This window comes from Dendrobium catenatum, unplaced genomic scaffold, assembly GCF_001605985.2.
Source record: "Dendrobium catenatum unplaced genomic scaffold, ASM160598v2 fragScaff_scaffold_658, whole genome shotgun sequence".
In the NCBI taxonomy this organism is placed as follows: Eukaryota; Viridiplantae; Streptophyta; class Magnoliopsida; order Asparagales; family Orchidaceae; genus Dendrobium; species Dendrobium catenatum.
The window spans coordinates 23,050-49,495 of record NW_021319120.1 but is presented as its reverse complement, the minus strand read 5'-3'; the positions used below and the strand labels follow the sequence as shown (position 1 = coordinate 49,495).

General features: G+C 35.2%; 4 protein-coding genes across 5 annotated transcripts; 3 read left to right on the top strand and 1 right to left on the bottom strand.

Moving 5' to 3' along the window:
- Positions 1 to 2,409: 2,409 nt before the first annotated feature.
- LOC110093338 lies at positions 2,410 to 3,583 on the top strand. Its single transcript, XM_020818187.2, has 4 exons — positions 2,410 to 2,846; positions 3,108 to 3,235; positions 3,310 to 3,356; positions 3,442 to 3,583. The coding sequence occupies exons 1-4, from the start codon at positions 2,795 to 2,797 to the stop codon at positions 3,557 to 3,559; spliced, it is 345 nt and encodes a 114-aa protein (XP_020673846.1). The 5' UTR covers positions 2,410 to 2,794; the 3' UTR covers positions 3,560 to 3,583.
- A 107-nt stretch (positions 3,584 to 3,690) lies between these two features.
- On the bottom strand, positions 3,691 to 12,371 carry LOC110093337 (cathepsin B-like protease 3). The gene is made up of 11 exons (XM_020818186.2): positions 12,057 to 12,371; positions 11,120 to 11,173; positions 10,940 to 11,020; positions 7,003 to 7,159; positions 6,892 to 6,896; positions 6,732 to 6,806; positions 6,510 to 6,635; positions 4,597 to 4,815; positions 4,356 to 4,469; positions 4,108 to 4,143; positions 3,691 to 3,995 (listed from the first exon to the last, which is right to left on the bottom strand). The coding sequence occupies exons 1-11, from the start codon at positions 12,132 to 12,134 to the stop codon at positions 3,864 to 3,866; spliced, it is 1,077 nt and encodes a 358-aa protein (XP_020673845.1). The 5' UTR covers positions 12,135 to 12,371; the 3' UTR covers positions 3,691 to 3,863.
- Positions 12,372 to 17,198: 4,827 nt separating this feature from the next.
- Positions 17,199 to 18,155, top strand: LOC114579825. Of its 2 annotated transcripts, none has more exons than XM_028695552.1 (4): positions 17,199 to 17,383; positions 17,456 to 17,548; positions 17,615 to 17,701; positions 17,793 to 18,155. In XM_028695552.1, exons 1-4 carry the CDS (start codon positions 17,306 to 17,308, stop codon positions 17,796 to 17,798), a joined length of 264 nt encoding a protein of 87 aa, XP_028551385.1. In that variant the 5' UTR covers positions 17,199 to 17,305; the 3' UTR covers positions 17,799 to 18,155. The 2 variants fall into 2 exon arrangements, with proteins under 2 accessions (XP_028551385.1, XP_028551384.1); XM_028695551.1 differs by having other exon boundaries at positions 17,202 to 17,383; positions 17,615 to 17,709.
- A 6,681-nt stretch (positions 18,156 to 24,836) lies between these two features.
- Positions 24,837 to 26,006, top strand: LOC110093334 (protein PHLOEM PROTEIN 2-LIKE A10-like). The gene has a single exon (XM_020818183.2). It carries the CDS (start codon positions 24,837 to 24,839, stop codon positions 26,004 to 26,006), a length of 1,170 nt encoding a protein of 389 aa, XP_020673842.1.
- The last annotated feature ends 440 nt before the right edge of the window (positions 26,007 to 26,446 follow it).

Below are 26,446 nucleotides of genomic sequence, written 5' to 3'. Positions count from 1 at the left end.
TCAAACTCGAGCTCGACATTTTGCTCAAGCTCAAAAAGCAATAAGCTCATCTCATGAGCTCGTTAAAGAGTCGAGTTCGAACTGGCTTGCGAGTTGGCTCGACTTACTTACACCACTAGGTTGAGTATTACATAATTCATTTGATTCGTGGTCTTAATTTTATTATTGAATTTGAATGAAATTTTCAGTAAAAATTAAAAATATTAAATGAATCTATTCAGCTATTTATTTGACATTTGCAAATAGTGATACTTCTTGTATAATTTTAAACATATAAATTATAAGAAAATAAGAAAATTAAGGCAATAACATTAATAACAGTTAATTGAATATGAATCTCATTACATGTTTGAATTAAAAGATTCTAAAATCAAATTTAGGATCATCCAAATTTCAGTTTCAATAAATTTATATTGAAATTAATCATCTTGGCGAGATGAATAAGTCAACACTAAGAATAATTTGATCCAAGTGCCAATGAGCTCAGAGCAAGAACTTGAAAAACAATTAAAAACTTTGAGATATTAATTAGAGAATCATTTTCTCGCATGTTTATAGCAAAATTAAATGTTTTGACAAGATGAATATAACGAGTCCAATATAACTAATTTTTTACATTACTAACGCATCTAAATTCTGAAAAGAATGATATACGATCAAGAAAAGTCATTCAATCTAGTGTTCCAAATTTTAGTTATATTTATGAACCATGACCCTCTCAAAACTTATAAATTGACTTCTAGCCTCTAAATGAGATGGAGCATGGCTTGAAATTTTAGAGTCTTGAGGTTTGAAAAATCGTGGAGTTCCAATGGACCACTTCCATCGAACTATCACTATCAAACCACCAAAAATGAATCATTATCGCTAGGACACCGTCATCCAACTATCGTCATCAGACCACCGCATTCCAATCACCACCATCCCAGCATGACTCTCCCACCACTTGCCCAACCATGTTCCTCTGATTACTATTCCCAAACTACAATCCTTCAACTACTGTGACTTGCATGCAGTCCTCATACCACAATTGCTCGACTATGATCTTTCAACTACAATCATCATCTACTATCCTCCAATTACCGTTGTCAAACTATGATCCTCCAACCACTATCATCTGACTATGACCCTCCAACCACCATTACCCGACTATTATTCTCCTAACATATCCACTTAAAACGGCAATTACCTAAAAAATTGTTGTCCAATAATCATCCTCCGACCATCATCTAATTATAGTATGTAGATCAAAAGTACTCAACTTCAGTTCTCTTAATAACGCTCAACTCCAATCTTTCGACCCCATCGATTGATTACGATTCTCTGAACAACTTCGTTTGATTACATAACTCTGATCACTAATATCTGACTATGGTCATTTGACCATCATCACCCAACAATGATTCTCTGACCATCTAGTCTAATTATAGTCCTTTAAACATATTCATCCAACTACAATCCTTCAATCACAGCTGCTCGATTATAGACTTCCAACCAGTAACTTAACTACAGTCCTATGACCATCGTTGCATAATTATGGTCTACTAACCATTGTAGCTTGACTATGATGCTTTAACTACCCTCGCCACAATCATTTAGCTATCATTGTCCAATTACGATTATTTAAGCACATCACCAACTGAGATCCTCTAACCACCATCATTTGCCTACAATCTCCTAACCATTATTGCCCGGCTATGATCTCATTGTCGACTAACTACGATCTCAACCACTAAAGCCTTTTACATTTTCCTAAACACTGTCGCTTGACTCTATAATTTGCATTAAATCTAGCAATGCTTTTTAAAAATCCAAAGTGACTGAAGAGCTTAAAGAAAAGTTAATGGAAACTAAGAAGCATGATATTTAATTTCTAGTGTACTTATAAAACTTGATTTGATATTAAAATTTGCCATAAGTACATTTCAACATGCATTCCTTGCTATGAAGATTATGAAGAGTCATTTGCATAATTGTGTGAGAAGCTTTTAATTAAATGGGTGTCAAATTATATATTTGGAAATAAATATTTAATAATGTTAATAATGAATTAATTGTATAACAATTTTAAATTTAAAGGCTAAAAAGGATAAACTATATATGAGAAAAATAACATTTCATGTGATATTCAACTAATCATTCAATTGATATTTTCTTCTCATCTTCTGTTTTACTCTGAACATTCTGAGAAACATTCTTTTCTTAATATAAGCAAAACAAAATGATCATTATGAAAGAATCATATATTTTATGATTTACTGCTTAATGTTAAGAAAAAAATTAAATAATTGATAAGAATATTATTATGTGTGGAGATCAGACACAGAGAACCGTCCGGTTTTGTCTCTGCTGTTTGCAGAGACAAAACCGGATGGTTCTCTGTGTTCAATTTGTGTTCGATCTCCGCATGTAATAATCTCTCCTGATGTGATAATGGCTATTTATTTATTTATCTATTTTTCATGAGAAGAAGATGCCTCTTACCTATGTGTGACTAGATGACACAAGTAGATAAGGTTGGCTTCCATCGATATCCTACAGTAGATGCGCTCAGTACAAGGCTTTTTTTAGCTCTTTTTTCACTATTTCATAACTCCCATTACTGGTTTCGCCCATAGTTTCATTGCGGTTTTGTCTCATTAGATATCCCGTGTGCTCTCCTTGAACGAGTATTAGCTAAAATGCCATCTTCCATGGCTGCCTGCTGATGTATATATAAGGTGTTTGGGAGATGTCCCATAACCTTATTCTATATTTCTCCTCGGCAGCTCAAGCAATCTGTATTTAAGCAGCAATGGGTTCTCTAATGGCAGGTTGGGATGCTCCTGTCCTCGATCCAGACACAGGTATGTTCTCTCATGGAAGTGAGAAATTATTCTATGCGGAGTTCGGATAGGAAGAACCGTCTGGACATGTGAGTGTTTGTACACAATATGTATCAACTTTTTTACAATATGTATCAACTTTTTTACACATTGTTTGTATAACAGTGTGTACAGTCACAATCCGGACGGTTCTTCCGCACAGAATAATTTCTCCAGGGCAGCACAGTAGTTTTTTCCATTTTTATTTTTTCATGAAGCCAATTTCAAAGTGTCATTTTGCAGCTAGAATTGAAAGGAACAAATCACTTACACAGGAAGAGATCAGAGCCTTTCAAAGACTTCATGAATGCTCCCAGCATGATGGAAAGCATAAAGGCTTCACAGTCCTGAAATCCTCAGACATATATGAGGTGAGTGTAAGAAAGCTTGAGAATTCCAGTTTTTTATTTCTTTTCATCTCAGAAGTGTCTCTTTGCATGTGTAGCTTTTACAGAAAGGCGAGGTTGAGGAAGGCAACAGAACTGCAGACTGGTGAGGAACTAGGCATCAATTTTCATGGTGATATTTCGTTGAAGTTTAAATTCTTAGAACTTACAGTCTGGTTGCGCTTATTCAGGTGGACAAAGAGTGACTGGGCATTTCTTAATGAGCCACCACTGGATGAAACTGAAAAGACATACAACTATGCCTCCCAGTTCCATGTTGCTGAGATAGCCACCAAAAAGGATCTGTAAATATGTTTCAAGTCCATGTATCATTCTTATAAGTCATGAGAGTTATATATGATATGCATCCTTTCTGTTGTTGTTAGTGTGAGTTTTTAATGTAATTTGAGCCAAAACTTCTTATTCAAGAATGCTATAAATTTGGATCTTGAAGAGAACTTCCATAAAACTAAGCATCATACTAATTTAAGATACAAGCAAGTCAACAATAGGATATCCTCTAATGGCAGAACAAACTACCATATGGACCAGATTGTTGCAAGTGAAGCATCAGGGTAAAATTGAGTGGAGTTCGAGCCTATCGCCACCAAGATCATGCAACATCAGCACTTGCATCTACATCGGCGAAGTTTAATATCAAGTTTTTGGGTGAAGGCAAACCAGCAACCACATCCTCTTCAATTCCACACTCATTTGCTCCCCTTAAGATCTTGAAATAACCATCCTGCACAATGGAAATATAGTCTAAACACTCAGAATAACAACAATGAATTTGAAATTCCTATTAAAATATTTTGCAGAGGATACACTATAGAGATACAGGCGGAGAAACATACATCACCCCATCCTCTATTCCATTGATTAGCAAGAAGCTGCATAAAGCAAATATATCATTAGAAGACTGAGGTATCGTTTGGGATGGCTTTCTTACCGCTTCTTAAAGTTGCTTTCTAGTACAAAAGTTTTAATTTTTTGTACTAAAAAGTTGTTTTAAGAAGCAGTAAGAAAGCCGTCCCAAACAAAACTTTAGTTGAGATCTGGTTAAACTATTCTAAAGTAAGAGTATTAAAACAAGAGAGCAGACCCAATAATCTTCCCCTTGCTCAGTAGTACCCCATCCTATTAACTTCACAGCATGTCCACCCAATTCATCACCTGTGATGTGTTTGTAGACTCCAGATTTATAGTGGGCAAAATCCTACCAATTAAAAACCAAATGGAAACATGGTGAGAATATTGTCGAGTTCATTGTAGACATCAAATACTGCAAGATGGTCATTTTCTTTGAATACAACAGTCAACTTTATATTTTTCTTTCTCCATACCTCATAGACAGTGAAGGATACTTCCACAGGACCATTTTGGTAAACCTCTGCCATTATATTATGAGGATCAGAGTTTATTCTATAAGCGTTGATACTAAAATGCTTTGCCTCCACCCAGACTTGGTTATTGGCCTTGCACTGCTTCTCACACCTGGGTGTTATATATGAAGGCTCACATCCTGGATGAGCACATCCAATCTGATCGAAGTACGGGTCACACTGCAATTCACGGCATTGTCAACTCAGTCATCCAAGAAGAACATATTAAGAAAATCTCTTTATCTGAAGGGAGAATAGATAGAAAGATGCAACAGAACACAGTTTTTAAAACAGAATGTCAAACCTGTATGAGTTAAAAAGCACACATATGTGTATATATCGAGTTGAGTTATAGTAAAATTGAACTTTTATTCGAGCGAGCCATCTTCAAGTAACAGCAAATCGATTTTGATTTCTAGATGAGTATAACTTTAAGCGAGTTGAATTTTGGTCAGCTTGATTTCCCACTTGTTTTAACTATATATAATAATATGCTTGTATCAAAAGTATTTATATTCTTCTGAAATAATAATCTCTATAACAAATTCTAATTATAAAACTAGGTCTTGTTCTTCTCTAATAACATGCAAAGCAAAGTAAAATTTGCAGATAAACATAACTGAATCTCTGTATTCACACCAGTGAAATGGTGTAAAGAGTTAAAATTGTGGTAAGACGCAAAGAACATGAACAGACTGAGAATAGAAGATGCAGAATGTATTAAACATATGCCTCTTTGCTAGACTTAGAAGACAGATATACTGCTACATAATCAGATTACTTGCACAACATTACCATTTACATAAGCAGTGCTGCTACCATTTAAGTGGCCGAGCTAGCAGCAGTCATGGAAATACCTTCTTTGCAAATACAAGAGTAAGGTGTTAGACCAGTCCAATGGACTGGTCCAGCGGTCCATACGGGACTGGCTTACAGACGAAACAGGCGTAAGTTCTGCCTCCTGCACGCGCCGAATGCATGCCTGGGTCCAAGGGAGCTGTTTAGGAAGGATTTTTTAGGGAGTTACGAGATAAATTTGAATGTAGGTACTGTTTAGAGTTTTCCTTTTGGATTGTATGCATTAAATAGTTTGTTTTCCTAGGGTTAGGGCATTTTGAATTTGGCTGAAATTTGAGATCTCTTAGGTTTCTTTTGGGCTCTACAGCGTCTAGAGATTTGGGGGAGAGATCCTCCTCTCAAATAGAGGATCAATTGTATCTTGTTATTTTTCTTCTGTTGGTTTGATTATTGCAATAAAATTACTATTTTGCTGATTTTTCCTTTAGATTTGTGGATCGTTCTTGCTGTTTTTATCAAGATAGTTAAGTTTTACTTGGGAATTCCAAGTACTTCCTAACATAAGGCTACATAAAAAAGTTGAATATTCTGAAGCTATCCATGAAATAGGTACCCAAATATGGTCCAAACTGGTCTAGTTTAGAATACCAAGAGTAAATGCACAAAAAATTCAACAGATCTAATGGATACTTATATTTACAATGGTTATAAGTGCATTGATTAAATTAGACAACATTCACAGCACAAAAAACTTTGTTAAAATGTGATTAATACAATTAAAAATTTTCTCTAGCCTTGCAGGGCTTAAAATATTCTACAAACCATCAATCTACTTCATTCCCTATCTTAGTAATCTAAAGAATAATACAAAAATATTTATTAAGCATCCAACAAAAATAAGAAGGGCATTGCTGACATTTATAGCCTCAAGCTACTAAATTAAATAACAATATATCTTTCTCCTAAACTTACTGTGCAGGGTAATTATATTCTGATACTGAAAATTAGTTCAAGGATAATCGTTGATTAACAGTTAGCCAGTAGATGCAGCTTGATAAATAGAGATAAATGCTTACCTCTTCAGTAACAACACCATTCTGAACTAAGTACTTCCAAGCAAATATAGGATAACCTCCATCGCAACCATCTCCACACATAAATCCGCAGCATGCCAATAGGTCATTAACAGACAGTGATACATTCTGCAGTGATGGTTTGGCGATTAGTAATTGAAATATTATCAAGTAAATGGACCATTTCATAGGAGACGAGTGAGTTATTAGTTATGTAGTTCTCACAATGCCAAAATGAATACAGAAACGATCGGATAGGGATTCCACTGCACCAAAAGCCCAACAAGAACCGCAATGTCCCTGAAAATAGAGACTAATGACATTTGGGTGTGATTATGAGACCAAACTGAACAGTTACTGCCAATAACAAAGGAGAACAACTTACCTGATCTTTTTCAAATTGACGGTTGAATGAGATAGGTAACAAGGCAAAGTTAGAAGCCTCAATAAGCTGTCCAAATAAGAATTATCTTCAAAAAACAGCGATGCAACTTACCAAGTATTCTTCCAATGGAGCTGCAATGAGACCATGCTGTTCTAGCATCAAATTCCTTTGGCAGTTTCAAAGATTTGATATAAGTTTTGACAGGAATATCAACAATGGCATTGGGAGGCGTCTGTTTGACTCCAAGTATATATTTGAATTGGCCAATCTACACAGTAAAGAAGAGTCAGTAGTTGAAGCAATCCTTTTCTAATGATGATGATAATCATCAGTAGGCTTATCCCAACTATTTGACAATGGCTTTATAAATCTTCAATCCTCATTCATTCATAAGAACTAATGAGATTTTAACTCTATTTGTGTATCTTATTGCCCAACTTTTAGCAATATTGATTAGAACATAAATTAAAAAAATTTATCTTGCCATGAATAATTGAGTTATTTTATTTTTATTAAGTTTCAATATTGAATGAGGATATCAACAACAACAACAACATCAAGCCTTTATCCCACTATGTGGAGTCGGCTACATGAATTCTTTTTCTCCATTATGCCCTGTTAAAAATTAAATTCTCATTTACTAAAATATCCGCAAAAAATTGAATGCTAGCTTGAGGCTTCTTTCTTTAATTTAAATGGAAATTTTAACATATGGACCAACTTGAATAATTTTTAATATTTTGCAGGACTAAATTGGGACAACACGAAACTCTGGGACTAAATTGAACATTTATCAATAGTCGGGGGATTATTTTGAGCTTTTACTCTATACAAAAATAAGGATTTAATGATTACTCTTGATGTAATCCTATGATATTTAAAAGCTCTTTGGTTAACTCAAACTCTTTTAGTGTTATTCAATGCAATATCCTATGATGCACAAACACGGCGACACAGACACGGGACACTTAATTTATTGAAAATATAGGACATGGACATGGGTTGGACATGATATTATAATTTTTATATTTTAAAAATAGTGCATATAAATTGAATAAGTATAATATTAAAATAAATTTATAAATGACAAGTTATTTAATTAGAGTGTGTGTTTCAAATGATAAATATTAGGATGTCAAGAGTTTGTGTATCAGGCATCGAGAGAAGAGATGACAATATTGTCGAGAGTCAGACATCGATGTTATGCAGTAAGTATCGAGCTTCAATGTTAAGAGGACATCTGTCGTCGATGTTGAGAGGGCGTTGGTCATCAATTTTAAGAAGACGTTGGGGTATCAGAGCATGGAAAGTGTATCAGAGTCGTGGTCGTCGATCTACGACCACAATCGAGTTGCTATATTTTTTAGTCATTCCATGTATTTGTTTTATTATGTTATTTGTCTCTATTTATTTATGTTATATTTGTTTTTTTCCCGTTTTTGCCCCTTACTTATGGGGGGCGTAAGTAAGCCCTGAGGGCATTGTCATCTTCCTTATATTGAGTCATATATACAAGGCTATTTATAGCACCTATGTTTCTCTTTGAAAGTTAATGATTGAATGATAAAAAAATTTGTATCATTGCTTGAGTTCTTGAGAGATCTTGAGAGTGTTTGGAGAGAGAGAGATCCCTAGGAGAGGGAATTTGGATCACCCACTAACCTTGGAGACGGTCGGGTTTGTGGTTCTTCTTCTTTATCTCATTGTCACCCTTTCTTCATCTCATAGCAGCCGGCCAAGGGTTCTCCCGGACCCCTAAGCCGTCGGCCATCGAGCCCCACTACCACCCGCCGCCTGGGCTCTCTACCCCATCCCCTTCCCACGGCCAAACCAACCCACTGCCGGCCACCTTGGATTCTTCCCCCTCCCTACGTGCCACCACGGCTTTCCTAAATTAGATTTCATGATTTTGGTAACTCTATTTATGATTAAATTCAAATTTATTTGAATTTGAAATAGTTGTCAGATTTATGATATCCTATTTTAGGAAACATACTGAATCCCTTCATATTTAAATTATAAATTAAGATGGGAAGAGATATTTCTTTCCAAACTAATTCAACAATTTAGACCTCATTAAACTCCTCCCTCCCAAGCAAGCCGCCGACCCTAGCCTCCTTTCCCCTCTTGAATTCCATTACCTATTTTTGATTGACATAATTAGGACAGATTTTGAAGTCAAATCCACCTAATTTGAAATTTAAAATCTTTCCTAAATTATTAAATCTATTTATGAAAAGTTTCCTAATTAACCCTCAAATCAAATCCTAATCAAATTTAAATTAGATTTGATTGAAGCCTTTTGCCTTATGAGGAGTTCACTTATTTGGAAGGTGTTTAATTCCTCCCCAATTAACTCCAAACCCTCATTATAGCCGCCGGCCCCTCTCTCCTACCCGCCCCTATCTTACTCACAATCCCTCTGTCCTTGCCATTAATTCTCCCTCTCTTTGGAATAATTTCAAATTCCAAACCCCTAAATCCTCCACACTCAAATATGAAATTCAAACTTCATATTTGATTATTCTCCTCCTCTAACCTAACCCTAATGCCAACGTATGGTTCCCCACCTATGGCCGGCCATCTCTCCCCCTCTTTCCCTTTGGAATTTGCAAGATGAGTTCCTCTCTCCATAGGAACCTTCAAGGAAGTAGCAACCATCGTCTTCAGCACATCAAATCTTGAGAGAACTTCTTCCTCTCCAGTTGAACCTTCAAGGGGAGCTACGTCAAACTTCTTCAACATCTCGCCCACTTGCTTCTGGATTTTGATAAGGGTGAACTTTTTCCCCTTTTTAATTACCTTCCTAATCCCCTAATCTTGTAGGTGATGACGATTCACAAGGAGCTGAGCTTCACCTTTGCCTAAGCTAGTAAACGTAGGGTTTTGTTTCGTCGTTGCCCAAAACTTAATAAACGTAGGATTGCGTGTACTTTCCATGCTTCTAATCTTATTATTAGATTAGGGATTTTGTTGAAAGATATTCCATTTGAATGTTGTTGAATCTCTTTATTGTTTTGATAAATCAAGCGCTTATTGTGCAACTTGGCCTAAACGGAAGTGACCGTTCTTACGTTTTATTTTGTCGTTTTAATTTGCTAATAGTTCTAATTATAATTATTTTTATCAAGAAATCATGCAAATTCTTATTGCATCCATTTTAACGCATGTTAGTCCTGCATCAAATTGCTAGCATCGTGCATCAATGTCAAGGCATTGTTCGACTCTGATGTTGAGATAGTTTTGAAATTTCAATGTTGTAAAAACATTTGATGTCGATGTTGAGATGACATCGGACATTGTTATAAAACCAAATTCGCAACCCACAAAGAAAAATGAAATGAGAATATTTGATGAATAGAGTATTGAGTGTGGATAGGATATAAGAAATTTAGTTTTAATATTTTAAATAAAGAAAATTTGAAATACAAGAAATTATATTTAAAAAAATTCATAAAACATTTAGGACACGCATGTCGGACACGAGTGTCCAATTTATATTTAATATTTTTTAATCGGATACGTTTTGGGGAGTCTGACACATATCGAAAGAGTGTCGGACGCGTATCGTGTCGGACACTGCGCACCTCTTTGGGGAGAAGTGTCGGTGCATCATAGGCAATATCATAGCCTCAGAGGTATCTTTAAGACTTTAATCTTAAAACACTTTTTCAATCAATTCTCTTGGTAAATTTTTTTAAATCGATTTTTTTGGAACTCAATCATGTATAATGAAGGAAAAAATTAAGATTCTTTTTTTGCTCTTTTATTTTTTTCTTAAATATGTTAATAGAAAAAAAAATCCCTATATTTTTAAATTTCCTCTCATGAAATCAAATTAGCTCCTTATATATTTATATATATATATAAACTTGTGCTCCATTACCCGTTATTCTAACTTGATTATATCAAGTAACATTATTTCACCTATAATTTTCATTACCTTGAATCACTTTTTTTTATATATATTTGCCCTCCAATCAATTATATTTAACCATTTTTTTACAGCATAGGAGATTCTAGTGATGCTAAGAAAGAGTCTACTTACCGTGTAATTGGAGAAGCGAGGATTCATAAAAGCTTTCCATCCAGCGGCAGGGTTTGCATTAATTCTCTGTACCATTGAATCCTGCATAAATATCAAAGCATAAAATTAGATAAATTATTATATCATAATAGATGAAAAAGAAATAGGGCTAAGCATTAAAAAATCACCAACACAACTCACCTTCAGAACGTTAGCATCAAACATGGCTCGAGGCATTGATTTCGCAGCAATGACCTACAAAAAGACGTAACTCATATACACTGAGAGTGATTGAAAGGTTTTAAAAGTAACAAATTATGAAAAAATAAAAATAAACTTTGCTTAGGATTTAAAATGATTCATAACATTTTACGATATAAGAATTAAAATATTACAAAAATCTTTTTAAATGATGTAAATAACAAGATTTAGTAAAAGATATAACACTCCTAGCTCCCAAATTATGAGATTGCATTGAGTTTCAAATTGATCCTTTGATCGAGCTTAATGATATATATTTGATTAGTACCAATTGTGAGATTTCCCTGGTGTATGCTTTTTGCTGATGATATTCTTCTAGTTGATAAGATTAGAGAGGGAATTGCATGTAAACCTAAAGGTTTTCGTTTAAGTAGATCTAAAACTGAATATATGAAGTATAATTTTAATATTAATAGATCTAAAAGGGGGATTGTGACTTTGGATGATCAAGTCATCAATAAGAGTACATGTCTTAGATATCTTGGATCTATTATTTAGAGTGATTGTGAAAGAGATGGGGATATTATTAATAGAATTCAAGTTGGATGGTTGAAGTGGAGGAATGCATCGTGCTTGTTGTGTGATAGAAAAGTTTCTTTTGCTTAGTTACATTTTAAATACGCTCTTTCTAAAATTACCCGTCATAGAAACTATAGTTCCGAATTTGTAGTTCATAGTCTCTAGTAAGAATGCAGGAAAAAAACACGATTGGAATTCACATCAGGGCCAAAAGAAGGACCAAGCCATTTATGTAAAAAGATACAAAATCTAATAGAAGGGAGCTAATTACCAAAAAAAACCTAGGTTATTCGCATTTCCAGCTAAGCTACTCAAAACCTAATTAAAAAAATCAAGCTTTTAGGGCGATTTCATTTACCTGCTCGAATAGGATTGCCGCGGCCAAATACAGCAGCAGAAGAGCCGCCACACAATGCGATCGCCCGGCCATCCTCATCCCCTTCTTGCCCTCCTCCCCTCCCGAGCGACGGCAGCCGAGGGGAAAAAGACTATTATAGATTACAAGGAAGGGAAGATGAACTGTGAATGGCGGAAAAAATAGATTTTTATTAGCTAGGAGGTCGCCAATGAGGGGATCTTAGAAACTTTGCATTGGGAAAGATGCTGGGAAGCTGACGGGAATCAGCCGAAATTGCACGAAAATTTTCGCTATCACGATAACGTTATGGTTGATGAGTTGCACTAGGAGTCCAGCAGCGTAGTATCGTTAAACGTCCGTATGGCTAAGTTGTTACTTGATCTGGGCCGTTCATCCTAGAATGTCAGAAATGGACGATAGCGATGTGAAGAAGGGAAGCTCTCCGTTGGTTCTGCTGTTCGGGGGCATAATACGGATGGTCTTTATCACTAGTGTGGAAGTTGCTAGGCTCTGCCGGGGTCTAATCTACTAAAAAATTATTATGTGCGGGTTTGAATTCGCCTGAGATCAATAAAAATGGGTCACATGGTCTCAAAAAATGTTCCGCACTTGGACCGAGGGCTCGATACCACTCAATATCGAGCGCGAAACCGGACGGTTCTCCCGTCCGATGTCTGCACAGACTAATCTCTCCCAATCTACGAGAAATTATTAAGTTGCGGAGACAAATTATTTTGGAGCCCGGACTCAAATCCGGACTGTGACTATATATATTACTGTGACAAAATATTTTAATTTCAATGCATTCATTTCATTTTTTTATTAAAACTCATAGTCTCAAGCTCTCGATCTATCATAAATTTACAGAAAATAAAGTTCACATCACAATTAATTTTTTTTCTGAATTTATTTTAAAGTATTTTTAACCAAAAAGAAAAATATTTTACAGTACTAGACATATATTAATTAAATATTTCAAGTTCTTTCTAATTAAATTAAATTTGAGCAAATAATCAAAACTCAAAATTTTTATCCTTGCCATAGTACATGGAACGATTTCTCATCAACCATTCACTACCAGAAAAAAAAAAAGTTTTCGTAGCAATTAGTCAGGGCAGTTTGAAAACTGCCGCTGAATCCCCCAATTCACAGCAGTTTGGTCCACTACTATTTGTACCGATTTTGACCGGTAAAAATAGCACCGATTTTGACCGCTGCCAAAATCTCGATATTATGCCTGACTTGATGCTCTCGGCTTGACCTAATTCTCCCCTCTTCTTGTTTTCATGCATTCTGTTAGCTTAGCCTTAGATCGGAGCAAAGGATGTGTTGAAGCCCTTGTCCGTCGCGCATTTTTCCCCCAATCTTTAGCTCACGCGAGGGACATTGCTCTATCGTCCATGCCTAATAACTTGTGATTTTATTTGAAATGCTTTCATCAGCATTCTTTTATTTTACTTGTGTTATAACCACTGCAAAATCTAGCTATCTACCATGTCGGTCTTTAAACAACTACATAATGTCATTGCAACGAATTACAATTATAGCAGGGGTGCAGTGGTTTCACTGCAAAGAAAGTAGTAGCATGTGTAACTTCTATGATAAGTAAAAATTTGTACTGTGATAGCCCTATTTTTTGTACTGATTGTGCTGCATTATATTGTACTGTGTGCCTCTCAGGATCTTTTTGGGATAACTTTCTCATTGCTTTGCTTTTGAAACACCAACCATAATTCACTAATTTATTGCTATTTTCTCATTATTTTAAAAAAAATTATAATAGAAAACTACTTATTACAATAAGAATTGCTAATTTATTTTTCTCACATTAACTTTCCAACCATTTTTGACTTTGTTTGGGACAGCTTTTGACCACAATTTTTTTGTTGTTTTTATTGAATTTGTGTGCTAAAAAGCTACTTATGAAAGCATTAATTCCTGAAACAAAACCTTTACAAAAAATTATAATCGTCTCAAATATACAATTTATTTTATTTTATTTTACATTTTTAATTCTTGATAAAGTTGAAAATCAAATCACAAATTTATTACAAGCCCCATTAATTGAATCTCAACATGCTAGCTGGCTTTGAGATACTCAGGTTCTGTCAACGAAGCCTGCCGCTACCAAGCACCCAATGCATGCTACCAATTTACCATTAATTATTAATTAATTACTGTCGGGCATAGCTTCCTTTAATTTCCAATGCATGGTATGCTGTATGTATGCCCAGTTCCCACCAATTGCATGCACATGCATGCATGCATGCATATCCATACAGAGAAAAGCCATTCATCATTCAATACGTCCGCTTATACTAATTAAAACTGATCTTCAATAATTTGCTTAAGCATCCAGCCTTATATTTTACACAGCCTGAACGATGGATAGCTACATTATACATAGAGAGAGAGAGAGAGAAAGCTAGAGAGAGTTTTAATAAGATTATGCTGATGCTGAGCTGGCTGCTATGTAGGCTTGCGACACGACAGGTCATATATCAACACACAGGTCTTTGCGAGTAAACGAATCGCCTGAGCTGTAGTCCACTGAGATAAGAAAAGGTAATATGTATCTAATGAAAGAACATATATTCGGTTTACCGTGCTATAATTCTTTCAATTGCATGCTCTAATTCTTTCAATTGCATGCTCCCTCACGCTAATGATGGTTTCACAAATCTATCGAAAAGTTCTATGCATCAATAAAAAAAGGATATGAAGTTCGATCTAAAATAGGGGTAAATTATAACTGAGATGAAGGAATATATGCAAATAATCGTAGTATACGTTTACAACCGTTATTGTACTCTTTAAATATACAAGTTTTAATTAGTATCAATTACTACTATTGTTGTCATAGTTAGGGGTAAATATCCCCCATATTTTCATTAGACCATAATGCTTCGGCACTAACTAACAAAATATAATCTAATCAATACATAATACAGTTAGGTAGTCTTAAACATGTTTGCATACTCCAACTTCGCCTACTAGTGTAGGATCAATTGAATACTTAAACCTCTACATCTAGCTATACCAATATGATAGTTTCTTCTATATGTATTTACAAAGTGATATACGCAATCATCATGTACGTGCATGAGGTGACAAGAGGAATCCAATAATATCATAATTTAACTATGCTTCATAATAATGCCATAAAATTATTCTTATTTATAATTACATTTAATAAGATCGAGTAAAATATATCATATACCTATAATATACCTCTCTATCACTACTAAAAAACTAAGGCTTCCGCAGCAGTTATTAGCCGCGAATTAATAAACCGATGTAATATAACCTGCTCAAATTAGCCGCGAAAATCTTAAAAAAACCGCGAAAGCAAATAAATCCCTAGTTTTATTATTCGGACAGGATCTTGCTTTGCTCCGCGCGCGCGACTCTCTTTCCCATCCGTCTCCTCCCCATCCGTCTCCCTCCCAACGATCGCTGACGCCGACACCGACACCCAGACCGACGCCGAAATAGACAAGGAAGCCGAAGCTTCCTTCGGTTCGCATTCCCGACGCCTCCGACTCCACCTCCAGGATCGGAACCGAACGCTTCTCCCGCTCAGATCTCTCTCTCACGACCGAAACCGACGCCTCGCTCCCGTTCGAAGCCGCCCGGATCGCGACTTCCCCTGCTCCCGTCACTCCTTGCACCCTTCTCTTTGCAAGGCGAGTATTCCCCTCCTCTTCTTCTTCCCTTCTTCTCTCTTACTTCATTTCTCCTTCTTCTTGACCCTCTTCTACCTTAGCTCCCTTTACTTCTCCCCATCCTAATCTAAGATCTCGTGGATGATATCTAATTTATGATCGATTTTTGGTGAACTCTTAGTATATATGTTGGCATTGTTGTGTGCTCATGAACTTGATAAGGATGCATAGTGATTTAATGAGGATATGAAGGTTGTGAGGCAGCAATTCCCATGTCGATTTGTTCAGAGAAGTGTTATGAGTATGGCACATTAGCCATTTGATGAAAGGCCGCTAAGAGAAAGTTGTAATTATTGTGCTCATGTTGAGGTTTTATATGGTAGTCTTGCTCACATGAATGTTTCCCTTGCTCATATGGCTTTCACGGTGACGGCGAAGCTTATACATGTGACAAGTATAGTATTTTTTTGTTCGTCAATTCACCTATATCTATCTCTTAATGACTGATTTGGTGTCCGACAAGCTTCAGGATTCGTCTTTTCTGATTTAGTGATCACATCAATTGAAGGTAACTTTCTCCTTGGATAACTTCTGGTATTGGTTCTGTTACCCGACATCTGTGATCAGTGCTTTCATTGTTAAGCAAGTGTAGTACTACCTTGTATCATTTTTCTCTGCTCAATCTCGTGTCTACCGGAGAAGTACTGGCTGTGATTTACCACTATTTCCATTGTAAATGATTTCTGTTTGTGGACGGATCTTCCTTGGCCAACTGTTCTTCCCAATAAAATCGAAGTTTTCTAAATAACTGGGTGTGTTCATTATTCAATTTCTTGGTTATTCCTTCAAGCTAAGAAAAAAAAATGAAAATTACTTTTCCACTCAGTTTCTCCTAAATCAAACGAATGGGCAAAGACAATTTTGGATTCATTTCCTTCAGTATTTTTTTTTTATTTCATTTTCATTTCCTCAAGTGTCAAGTGGCTTTACATCATAAAATTATATTCACTACAATTACGTGCCTGAGGGTGGGGTAGACAAGTGGTGTTGGAAAATACTCATGAGTCATATGTTTTAAGCGAGAATTTATATAGATTCAGTTCATCATTATTCATGTTGTTGGAGTATTTTCTTGGAATGTGGGAAGGACCGATTGCATCAAATCTTCTTTCTTATATTACAACTTAGTTGGGATTCAACATTAAATGATTTGTTGGCTTGCTACTTGGTTTTGGGAAAGCACGGCTGCAATTTTCTTTCTCAAATACATATGGTTTCATGGGTGACTTTGTGTTAGAGAGTTTCATGAGCTGTCTTCGGATTGAGAAATGCCATTAATATATGGGTATGGGTGTTAATAGATTATGAAGGGTTATTATTTTGTAGATCTGATGCTTAGTCAATCCCATATCAAATGTTATTTATGTCTGTTTGATAATTAAAATCATTTAACATTTTTAGGCCAAATTTGATTTCCCTGCAAATATAAAACATTGGATGCTGCAATCTATTGGTGTCAAGTGACGCAATTATAAAACCAATTTGAAAGCAGAACATTGGGATAGTAGACCAGTACAAGAGATTATGGTGGCTGTCCCTGCAGGAGTAGACCCAGTGCAGTGGTGCCAACTAGTTAATAAGTGGTCACAACCCCAAGACAAGGTGAGTTAACAAAATAAACAGCGTTAATTTTTTTTTTCATAAATGAAATTAATATATGATTATTTGTTGTAGGAGAGGGCAGCAAAAAATGCGGAAAATGCAAAAAAACAAAAGTGTCCGCATACGATGGGTCGGGTGAGCTCTATAAGGAGACAGGAAGAAATGGTATGTAATCAAAAGAGTAATATAATTATATTTTAATGAAAAAAATTTAATTTTAAATTTTTGTAGTCTATACGAGATCGCTTGTTATTATGGAAAATCAATCGTATGCGTAAAGATGGATCATGGTCGTCTGAGGAGGCCAGACAAAAATGGGTAACATCGTAAGCATTTCACATGATCGGTTTATTGAATGCTAACTATGTATATATTTTTTCTAAATTTAGTTACATGCTTGCTGAGGAAGGGTTGACGCTAGAAGATGGAAATTTCGAGGCCATTGAGAAAGTCTTCAAGATAATCATGGGGCCAGAACACCCAGGGAGGGTACGAACACAGGGTTTTGGGGTCACTCCAAGTAGATATTTTCCCCATAGCACCACGACTCCAGGCAGCAGCAGTAGAAGCAATTATGCACTTGAGCGAGTTGTAAGACTTGAGGAGGTGGTGCAAACACTACAAAGTGAGATGAAACAATTCATGAAAAATTACCAGGGACAACATCCACCACCAGGAAGCTCAACTATGGTATGCAAAATTAAAAAGTTAAATATTTTCATTTATTAATTTATTTATCACCTTAATTTTTACTGATTATTTCTATATTAATAGCAGGGAGATAATCAATTAAACTGAGAGAGCTTAGATATTGGGGAGATTCATTGAAATTTCTGAATCTTCTAAACTTTCGCCATTAAAAAAGTTGGGCCAAGCTATTACAATTTTTAAACTTGATGAGGTTTTTGGTTTCTTGACAATGCTCCCTGTTGAAGGTATTTCGTTATACCGTATGGTCATTCATATTGGAATGTCATCTTTTTTTTATTTAAATAAGAAGTATTTTCCCACGTAGCAGTTAATGTAAGTCTATATTTCTTTTCTTTTCAGGTTAATCAAGCAAGGATTTAGGATTGCGCAAGTGACTGCTAGTAGAGCGACTGACGAAGAGATAGCTGGATCACATGAGCTGTTGTGGCTGCTAGTGAGGTTCGCATAGGCTTGGAAGGCCACAAGCAGGAGTTCACGTTTATTATTGGAGATGCTCATGATGAAGTTGTTTTTTAGAATTGAGAATTTATTAGCTTTTAATATTTCTCCAAATTTATGTCTTGTTTTAATAGTTTAAGCTTTTTTGGAAATTTTGCAACTCAGTTTACACACTTATCTGGAACTTTACGGATCAAAGTTTTGAGTCTTCTTCCTAAACTGAAACACTGTGTTCATCATGATGCTTTTAAATTTTGCTTATTTCTAATGGCAGAGAAGTCGAAAATGAAGATGAATTATGCTCCAATCCCATATTAAAATAGCAGGTTTCTCATTAACAAGAATATCAGTCACTGAAACCTCTCGAGCTTGTAAGGTCCAGAAGTATATGAGATTGTTCTGAATCTGAATCATGTGTTAATTAAATTTATTGCATTTTCTTCCATCAAAAGATCAGGTGCTTGAATGATGTCATTGCTGAGTTTGTGGAGAAGAATAAATTGTAGCAAATAAGAACAGATGTATTTGCAGTATTCTGATTGGTTGTAATATCATTACCAGAGCATGGAGACAAGCAAGAAATGTTGCTAATGGCTTCGATAGTGATATGATTTTAAGTTTTGGTCTTCTTTAATTGTTTATAAAGCTGATATGCTCAAGGCTTAGGCTTTTTTGATTTATGTAAACAAAATAAAAATTGAAATCTGGTGTAACTCTTATTCATGGATTGGTTGAGATTGCTATGATGTGTAGTATGCATTAAATCGTTTAACAGTTTTTTTGACTGATTTTTTTAACATATATTTTAATGTTTTTTGCTGCTTGATAGATTATTTGACAGTTTTTTTGATAGATTTTTTTCAGTTGACTTGTATTTACCATGAATGTATGATTTTTTAATAATTGTCCTTGTTTTTTTGTTCATACTAATAGAAATGACCAGTGGCTCATTTCGACTTCTCTATGAGAAGTCCAAAATGAAGATAAATCAGCCAAATTGTTCATACAGTTGAAGATTTAGCGATCAAGCAAAAATAAAGAAAAAGAATTTTAGTTAGTTGAGAAATTCTCTTTATCATTGTAGTTGAACTTGGGTTTATCTTAATCTGATGAGGTAATTCATCAACCCCTCTTATATTGTTGCTGGTCGCACGCCAATGATTAAAATCCCCATTCATTCATATAGTAAGCTCTCTGGTCATACATTTAGTAAGCTGATGATGAAATGGGAATCACTGTGTTAGCAATCAAGTGCAGGCTATTTATTCAAAGTTGTTGAATATACAATTATAATTTTGTTTTAAATTTTTGATTGAAAGCTATTGATTTTGTTGCACATCTACCAAGCAAAATTCTTCAATTGAATGATAAATGAATATTGGGCTTCTTGATGAAGCTTATGAAATGATAACAAGAATGCCAGTTTCACCCAAGGTAGATGGAGTGATGTTACTAAAGAAGTTGCCTTCTTTACATGGCACAGATAAAGCAAGAACACAAGAGAAGAAACAGAGAACAAGTGGATGAATAAAATATGTTTTCAGATCTTATTCATTATGCCTAGGTACAGTCTATATATAGATACTAGTGAGCTACAAGAAGTGAAACAAACCAATGTAAGAGATACACGTGTACAGACTATCTTATTTTGTTTTAACCGGTTTATATATTCTATTAGTTGCAATATTTCTCTTTCAAACATATATGCTGTTGTTCTTATTCTTTGAGCGATGCTGCTTCAGCTTCCCCTGCAGAAGGTAACTTAGGGAAAGATTGGCTTGAAGACAACATGTTTGTAGCCTCGAAGGCAAATTCTATCCCTGTTAATAATCATTACCATGGCAAGATATCCATGGTTGTGATAGATAAAGTTTGTATTGACCAGATCTGAAAAAGTGCCCTGTTTAACAAAGCTTTTCTTGGTTATGTTCAGTTGGAAAATCAACTAATGGCGCTACGTTCGAAATTCCTGGCAGGTAAATTCCCATCCGGTTTTGTAACCATTGTGTGAGTAATTGCATCTGCTGCCAAGTAATTCAATAATGACACTATATTGAGGTGACCTTAAACTCTGCTTCATTAAGACATTTAGAATTGTTCTGAGAATGCTTACGGACAATTTTTGCTCTTTCATTTTAAAACAAAAAGATTTAACATGTTTGAAAATTTGAATGTGTTTTGGGACGTAATTTTTGCCTTAATGTGCCTGAATGTGATGGACCGATTGCAGGATCTTCTGCATATGTTGATGACGAAGTGGGTGCCTGTGATGTAACTGGAGATGGTGACATCATGATGCGCTTTCTTCCATGGTAGTACTCTAATCCTATTCTTTTAGCGGCTGTGAAGTCACGTCCTTCTAGTTTCTCACTCCAGAATTTTGGGAGCTATAGAGCTTTTATAAAAAATTTATGAGAGGGTTGTCATTGTAAGGGATCGGAATCGGTACCATCACTTTACAGATGGATTCTTTGACAATAGTACTATGATTTCATGCAGACGTTACTTGACATGTAAATAGCTAAACAGAAGAAAAAATTGGAACAAAAGTGACCAAGGAAAACCTATCTTACAAGATCATATTTATATAAGCAATACAAATGTGATAGCGAATGCATTTACATATACCTGCATCAATTTAAAACCTATCTTACAACTTAAATATGATAGCGAATGCATTTACATTTACCTGGTTAAAGTCCTCATTAATATATATTTTAATGTACTTATGGAAATAATGCATTTACAAGTTTATTGACAGCAGTTACCGCTAAGTTGTGTTTGAAGCAGGTACCTCAATTTAAAGTATAATTTTTTTTTAAATATATTATATTATTATAAATTTATAATATACTTAGTAGTTAATATAAGTTTATATTTCTTTTGTTTTCAGGTTAACCAAACAAGGGTTTAGGATTGAACAAGTGACTGCTAGTCGATTGATTGACGAAGAGAGAGCTGGATTAGATGAGTTGTTGTGGCTACTAGTGAGGTTCGCATAGGCTTGGAAGGCCACTAGGAGTTCACGTTTATTATTGGAGATGCTCATGATGAAGCTTTTTCAGAATTGGGAATTTATTAGCTACTGAATTCACGTTTATTATTTCTTATCTTTTTGTTTTAATATTTCTCCAAATTTATGTCTTGTTTTAATAGTTTGAGATTTTTTGGAGAATTTTTTTTTATTCTTGTATTTACTTTTGGATATATTAAGTTCCTGTATTACTCACTGAGAAATGCTTGTATTCATTTAATTCTATATATATTTAAGCATCCATTTTGACATTACTTATGTAATATTTAATTATAAAAATGATTTTTTTTTTTTGCATTATATTTTTTTTAATCAGTCCTAAATTTTTCCAGAGGTTTTAACACATGCTACAAACACTGCTATAGCCTTCCTACATCAGCGCTTCCAAACCGCTGTTAAAGACCTACACAGCGCTTCTAAACTGCTGCTATAGCCTTCCTACAGCAGCGCTTCAAAACCGCTGCTATAAGCTTCCTACAACAGCGCTTCCCAAACCGCTGCTAAAACCTTACCAGCGAACGCAGATGCGGCGGATGTGCAGCGGATTTTAAACCGCTGCTATAGGTTCGAAAATGTGCTGCGAAATCCTAGTTTTTTAGTAGTGCATGCGGTGGTCTAACGACGATGGTGGTGCTAGAGCTCTTGAAGCTTCAAAGCTCTCTCTCATTTGTATCTAAAGGTCCACCATATATGTAGAGAGTGAGGGTCTATTTATAGATTTTTTAGAGTGACATGTCCCGTAAAGATGGAGAAGATTTGGAGCAGATTTAGAGTGCTCCATCAGAAGACCCATATTGACCCCCTTAATTATAGAGTGTTTGCCAAGCATTTATATGCCTACATGATGTCAAAATTAATCAATCTTGAGCTCGTTGGATGCGTCTTGTAGAGCTGCTCGATTTGACTATAAGCAAGTTATATTTGGATATCATTTGGTAATCTAATTTAGACTTTGAATCTTCCAAATAAGCTATGAGCCAACCACCCACCCCCCCTGATTTGAACCCATTTTTTGCTTGGATTGGACCAATTTTATTGTCGCTGGGTTCGTCTCTTCGAGACATTCAGTTTGACAATAAGTTAGGTGAAATTGGAATTTAGATAGTCTCTAAATTAATTTTGGATGTTTCCAACTTGAACATGACTTGAGATTCGTGCTCGATGAAAGCAATTTTTGTTGACGTATCAATAATAAAAGAATGGGATCAGTAGATCGATGGAGTGTTTAGTATTCTGACAAAATTTACGAAAAATGCTACTTTAAAAAAGACTTTAGATAAAGTCTTAGTTTCTACATAGTTAAAAGGTTCACGCGCTAAGAAAAGCTAAAAACTCTATTGTATTTTTCAATGATAGCTGTTGATGATCACCATCAACAATCATTGTTATTATAATATGAATTTAGGCACTCAACTATTCTTGTATGACTGATGTGTGCTTGCGGAGACCTGAACTCTATAAATATGTATAATGAGAATCAAACAACTCTTCGCAAATATATAATTCTTTTTTTTTTTTCAATTTTAGTGCAGGATAGATTATTGCACTTTTAATTGTATAATAGATTATTGTAATTGGGCTAAGTCTTGTATTTTCTTTTTTTGTTATTTTTTATTTTTCATAAAAAAAATTTCTTTTGTTTTACAACTACTATATTTAATAGCTGAATTCTTATATATACATCAAAGATATTAAACGCATTCTATCATCATAATTTTTTTAGCATATAACTATTAGAGTTTAGAGATCAATATAAACTTAATAAAGAAGTTTGGATAGCATTAAAAATTTGAATTTTGTTCAAATACGGAAAAAGATAAATGAAGAAATTTGAAAAATATAATAATTATCTTAGTTCTGCAAATTTACAGAAACACCACAACAAGTAGCCTTGGAGAAGAAGTAATGCTAGCGTACGTAGTAATATTGAAATAATTAAAACTTACTGTGTTGTTTCTTTGTTGTCACGAAATAAATAAAATAAAAGAAAATTTGACTTTGTATACTCTTACTCGATCTGAAGAGAGAGAAGGAGAAATATGTAGGAGGAGAAAGCCTCCCACTCTTGCTAGAAGCTTTTGAAACTACTTTTTTATTATTTTCAGTTTTTTTTTTTTGACAATAAAGCTCTAATGAGTATAATATCACTCAATCATAATACCATTTAGACAGTTAAATACTAAAAAATAAGTTATAATTAATGAAATCAACAATATAAGTGATTGAGATTTTTGTCTAACATTACCTAAAAGCTGCTTCTAATATCTATAAATATAATTGAAATTTGGAGATAACTTAAAAATCTTTAGAGCTTAATCAAATGATTAACTCTGATGATCATTAATAGTAACAACCTCTCCATCATCATTGCCTAAGTAGCATCACCTGATTGTTTTAATTTGACACACGATATTGCCCATAAAATTAATGCATATTGTCAACATCAAACCGGAATACACATTAATTGCCCCAATAAAATCAAAGCAAGTCATCAATTTCAATATCAATTCATGCATAATCTCATTAGAGAATGAGTGAGCGATAGCAATACCTCTCAATCTTGTCGGAGGATGGATGAAAGGTCAGTCTGTCATGATCTCATTACTTAATCATGCTTGATGGATGAAAATTAAAACCAAATAAAATAATATACTTTTAAGATAAAAATATATATTTTATTTCATACAAAATATAGATAAAATAAAATAGAAGTAAACCCAAACACAATTGATCAATTCAATAAAAAAAAAAAACATTACAAAAATTTAAATAAGCATTTTACAAACATAAAATTTAAATTTTATTTTTTTATAATATAAATATTTTCTATCTTTTTTTTGAATGATTAAATTAGTATATTTAGATCAAAACAATCAGAATTTGATAAAAGGAAAAAATTTCGATTTAAAAATTTATTATAAATCAAATATTTAGTCGAAAAATTAAAAATTATTTTAAAAAATATATTAATATTGTAAATAACAAAAAATGGAGTGTTATGCATGCAATTGCCCAATTTAAAACAAGGTTGAAGAACATGTATCTTCATTTCAATTCGCGCTGAAGACGACTCCCTCTTCTTCGCGGGAAGCATCCGTGGTCTTTCCATTCGGGTCCTCGTAGCGACCCATAACCATCTACTTTCAGCTTCCTTACCCATAATTTCCACTTCCACTTACCAAAAATCCCTCCTTTTCCATTCATCTCCACAACTGGCTCACCTGGTATTTCGTCTCAATACCATCCCCAAAACTCTAGGTGGTCCCGCCGATGGCCCCTGCTCTAACCGCCAGCCGACGGCGATGGATCTTCGTCCTCGCCGCCGCTGGGATCTCCGGCTACGGTGCCTACAGATTCTATCACCTCCCTTCTGTCTCAGCAAAACGCCGGAAGCTCGTCAAGCTCTTCACGGCCCTCTTCTCCGTTGCGGAGGCTATCTCCTCTTCAGCCGACGCCGTCAGTCTCCTAACTTCCGATCTTAAACACTTCCTCCGGTCCGATTCCGACGAGATCCCCCTAAGCCTCAAGCAACTCGCTAAAGTCGCGCGATCCGATGAGTTTTCAACATCAATTTCTAGACTTTCCGATGCCCTAGCAGTCGGAGTCATTCGAGGGCTTCACACTGCATCGGATTCTCCTGTAACAGAAGCTCAGACCAGCTCAAGCTTCTCTGATAGGCTTCTCGACAAGCTTTTCTCTGATAAAGGATCCGGTTTTGCCTCGGTGGTGGTCGGAAGTTTCGCAAGGAGCATGGTGATGGCCTTATATTGCAGAGGAGATGCAATTGATTCTTGCGATGTGCCAGCTTGGGTCAATTTGATGTGCACGGACAAGTGTAGGGAGCTGATTGCCAGCAGCATTCAGCTTTTTGTGAGAACTGCTGTGTCTGTTTACCTGGACAAGACTATGGACGTCAACACTTATGAAGTCTTGTTCTCCGGCCTCACAAACCCCAGACACGAGGCTAAGGTCAAGGACATCTTGGTTTCTGTTTGCAATGGTGCTGTGGAAACAGTTGTAAAGACTTCTCATGGGGTGCTGAGCCGTTCAAAGTCAAGTTCATCGATGACTAGTAGGAACGATCTCAACCAATTTGGTTTGTTTCAAAGTTTGAAGAGTTCTGGTGATATCAAGAGCAAGTATAGTAGTGGATGGGTTGAGCAGGTTTCATCAGTTTTAGCAGTTCCGAGCAATAGACAGTTTGTTCTTGATGTGACTGGTAGAGTGACATTTGAGTCTGTGAGATCTTTTGTTAAATTTGTCATGTGGAATCTACAAGATGGTATGAAGAGGAGTATGAATGTTGTTAGTGAGAAAGTTGTCGAAAGGGGCATGGATGTGATGAGGTACTTGTGCTCCAAGGCTATGCTTGCTTTCAGTTTATGTATTGCACTCTGCCTGGACATTGCAGGTGGAAAGAGAATTTTGTTGGCTGCGTAATTTGCAAGTGATCATGTCACTATGCAGCTGAGCATTTATTTTTGACACGATGCTTCTTAGAAGTGTTCATTCAATGAAAGTTTTACGCAAAGGTGTGGATGATTTCCATTGTAGCTTTTTTTCCCCTCCTTTATATAATTTATGCTCTTAGAAGTTGTTGCAAATGTGAGTGCAAATATAGAAACATTTTTTTAATTAAAATAATGATGCAATTAATTGAATTGCTAAATCTAAAACTATATATTATGATAAATGGAGTTTATAGATCTTATTGTTGAGTTCTTTGCTAGCTCTGTGTTCTATGACTGTTTCTTGTTGTGAAATTGTGTTGTTTGTGTGGAATATGATTGTGTTGATCAATCGGGTTGCATTGTCACCATGAATCTCAGCTCAGTTTGTTGTGTTTGCTGGAGGGTGCTTGCACACAATTTTTTTTTTCA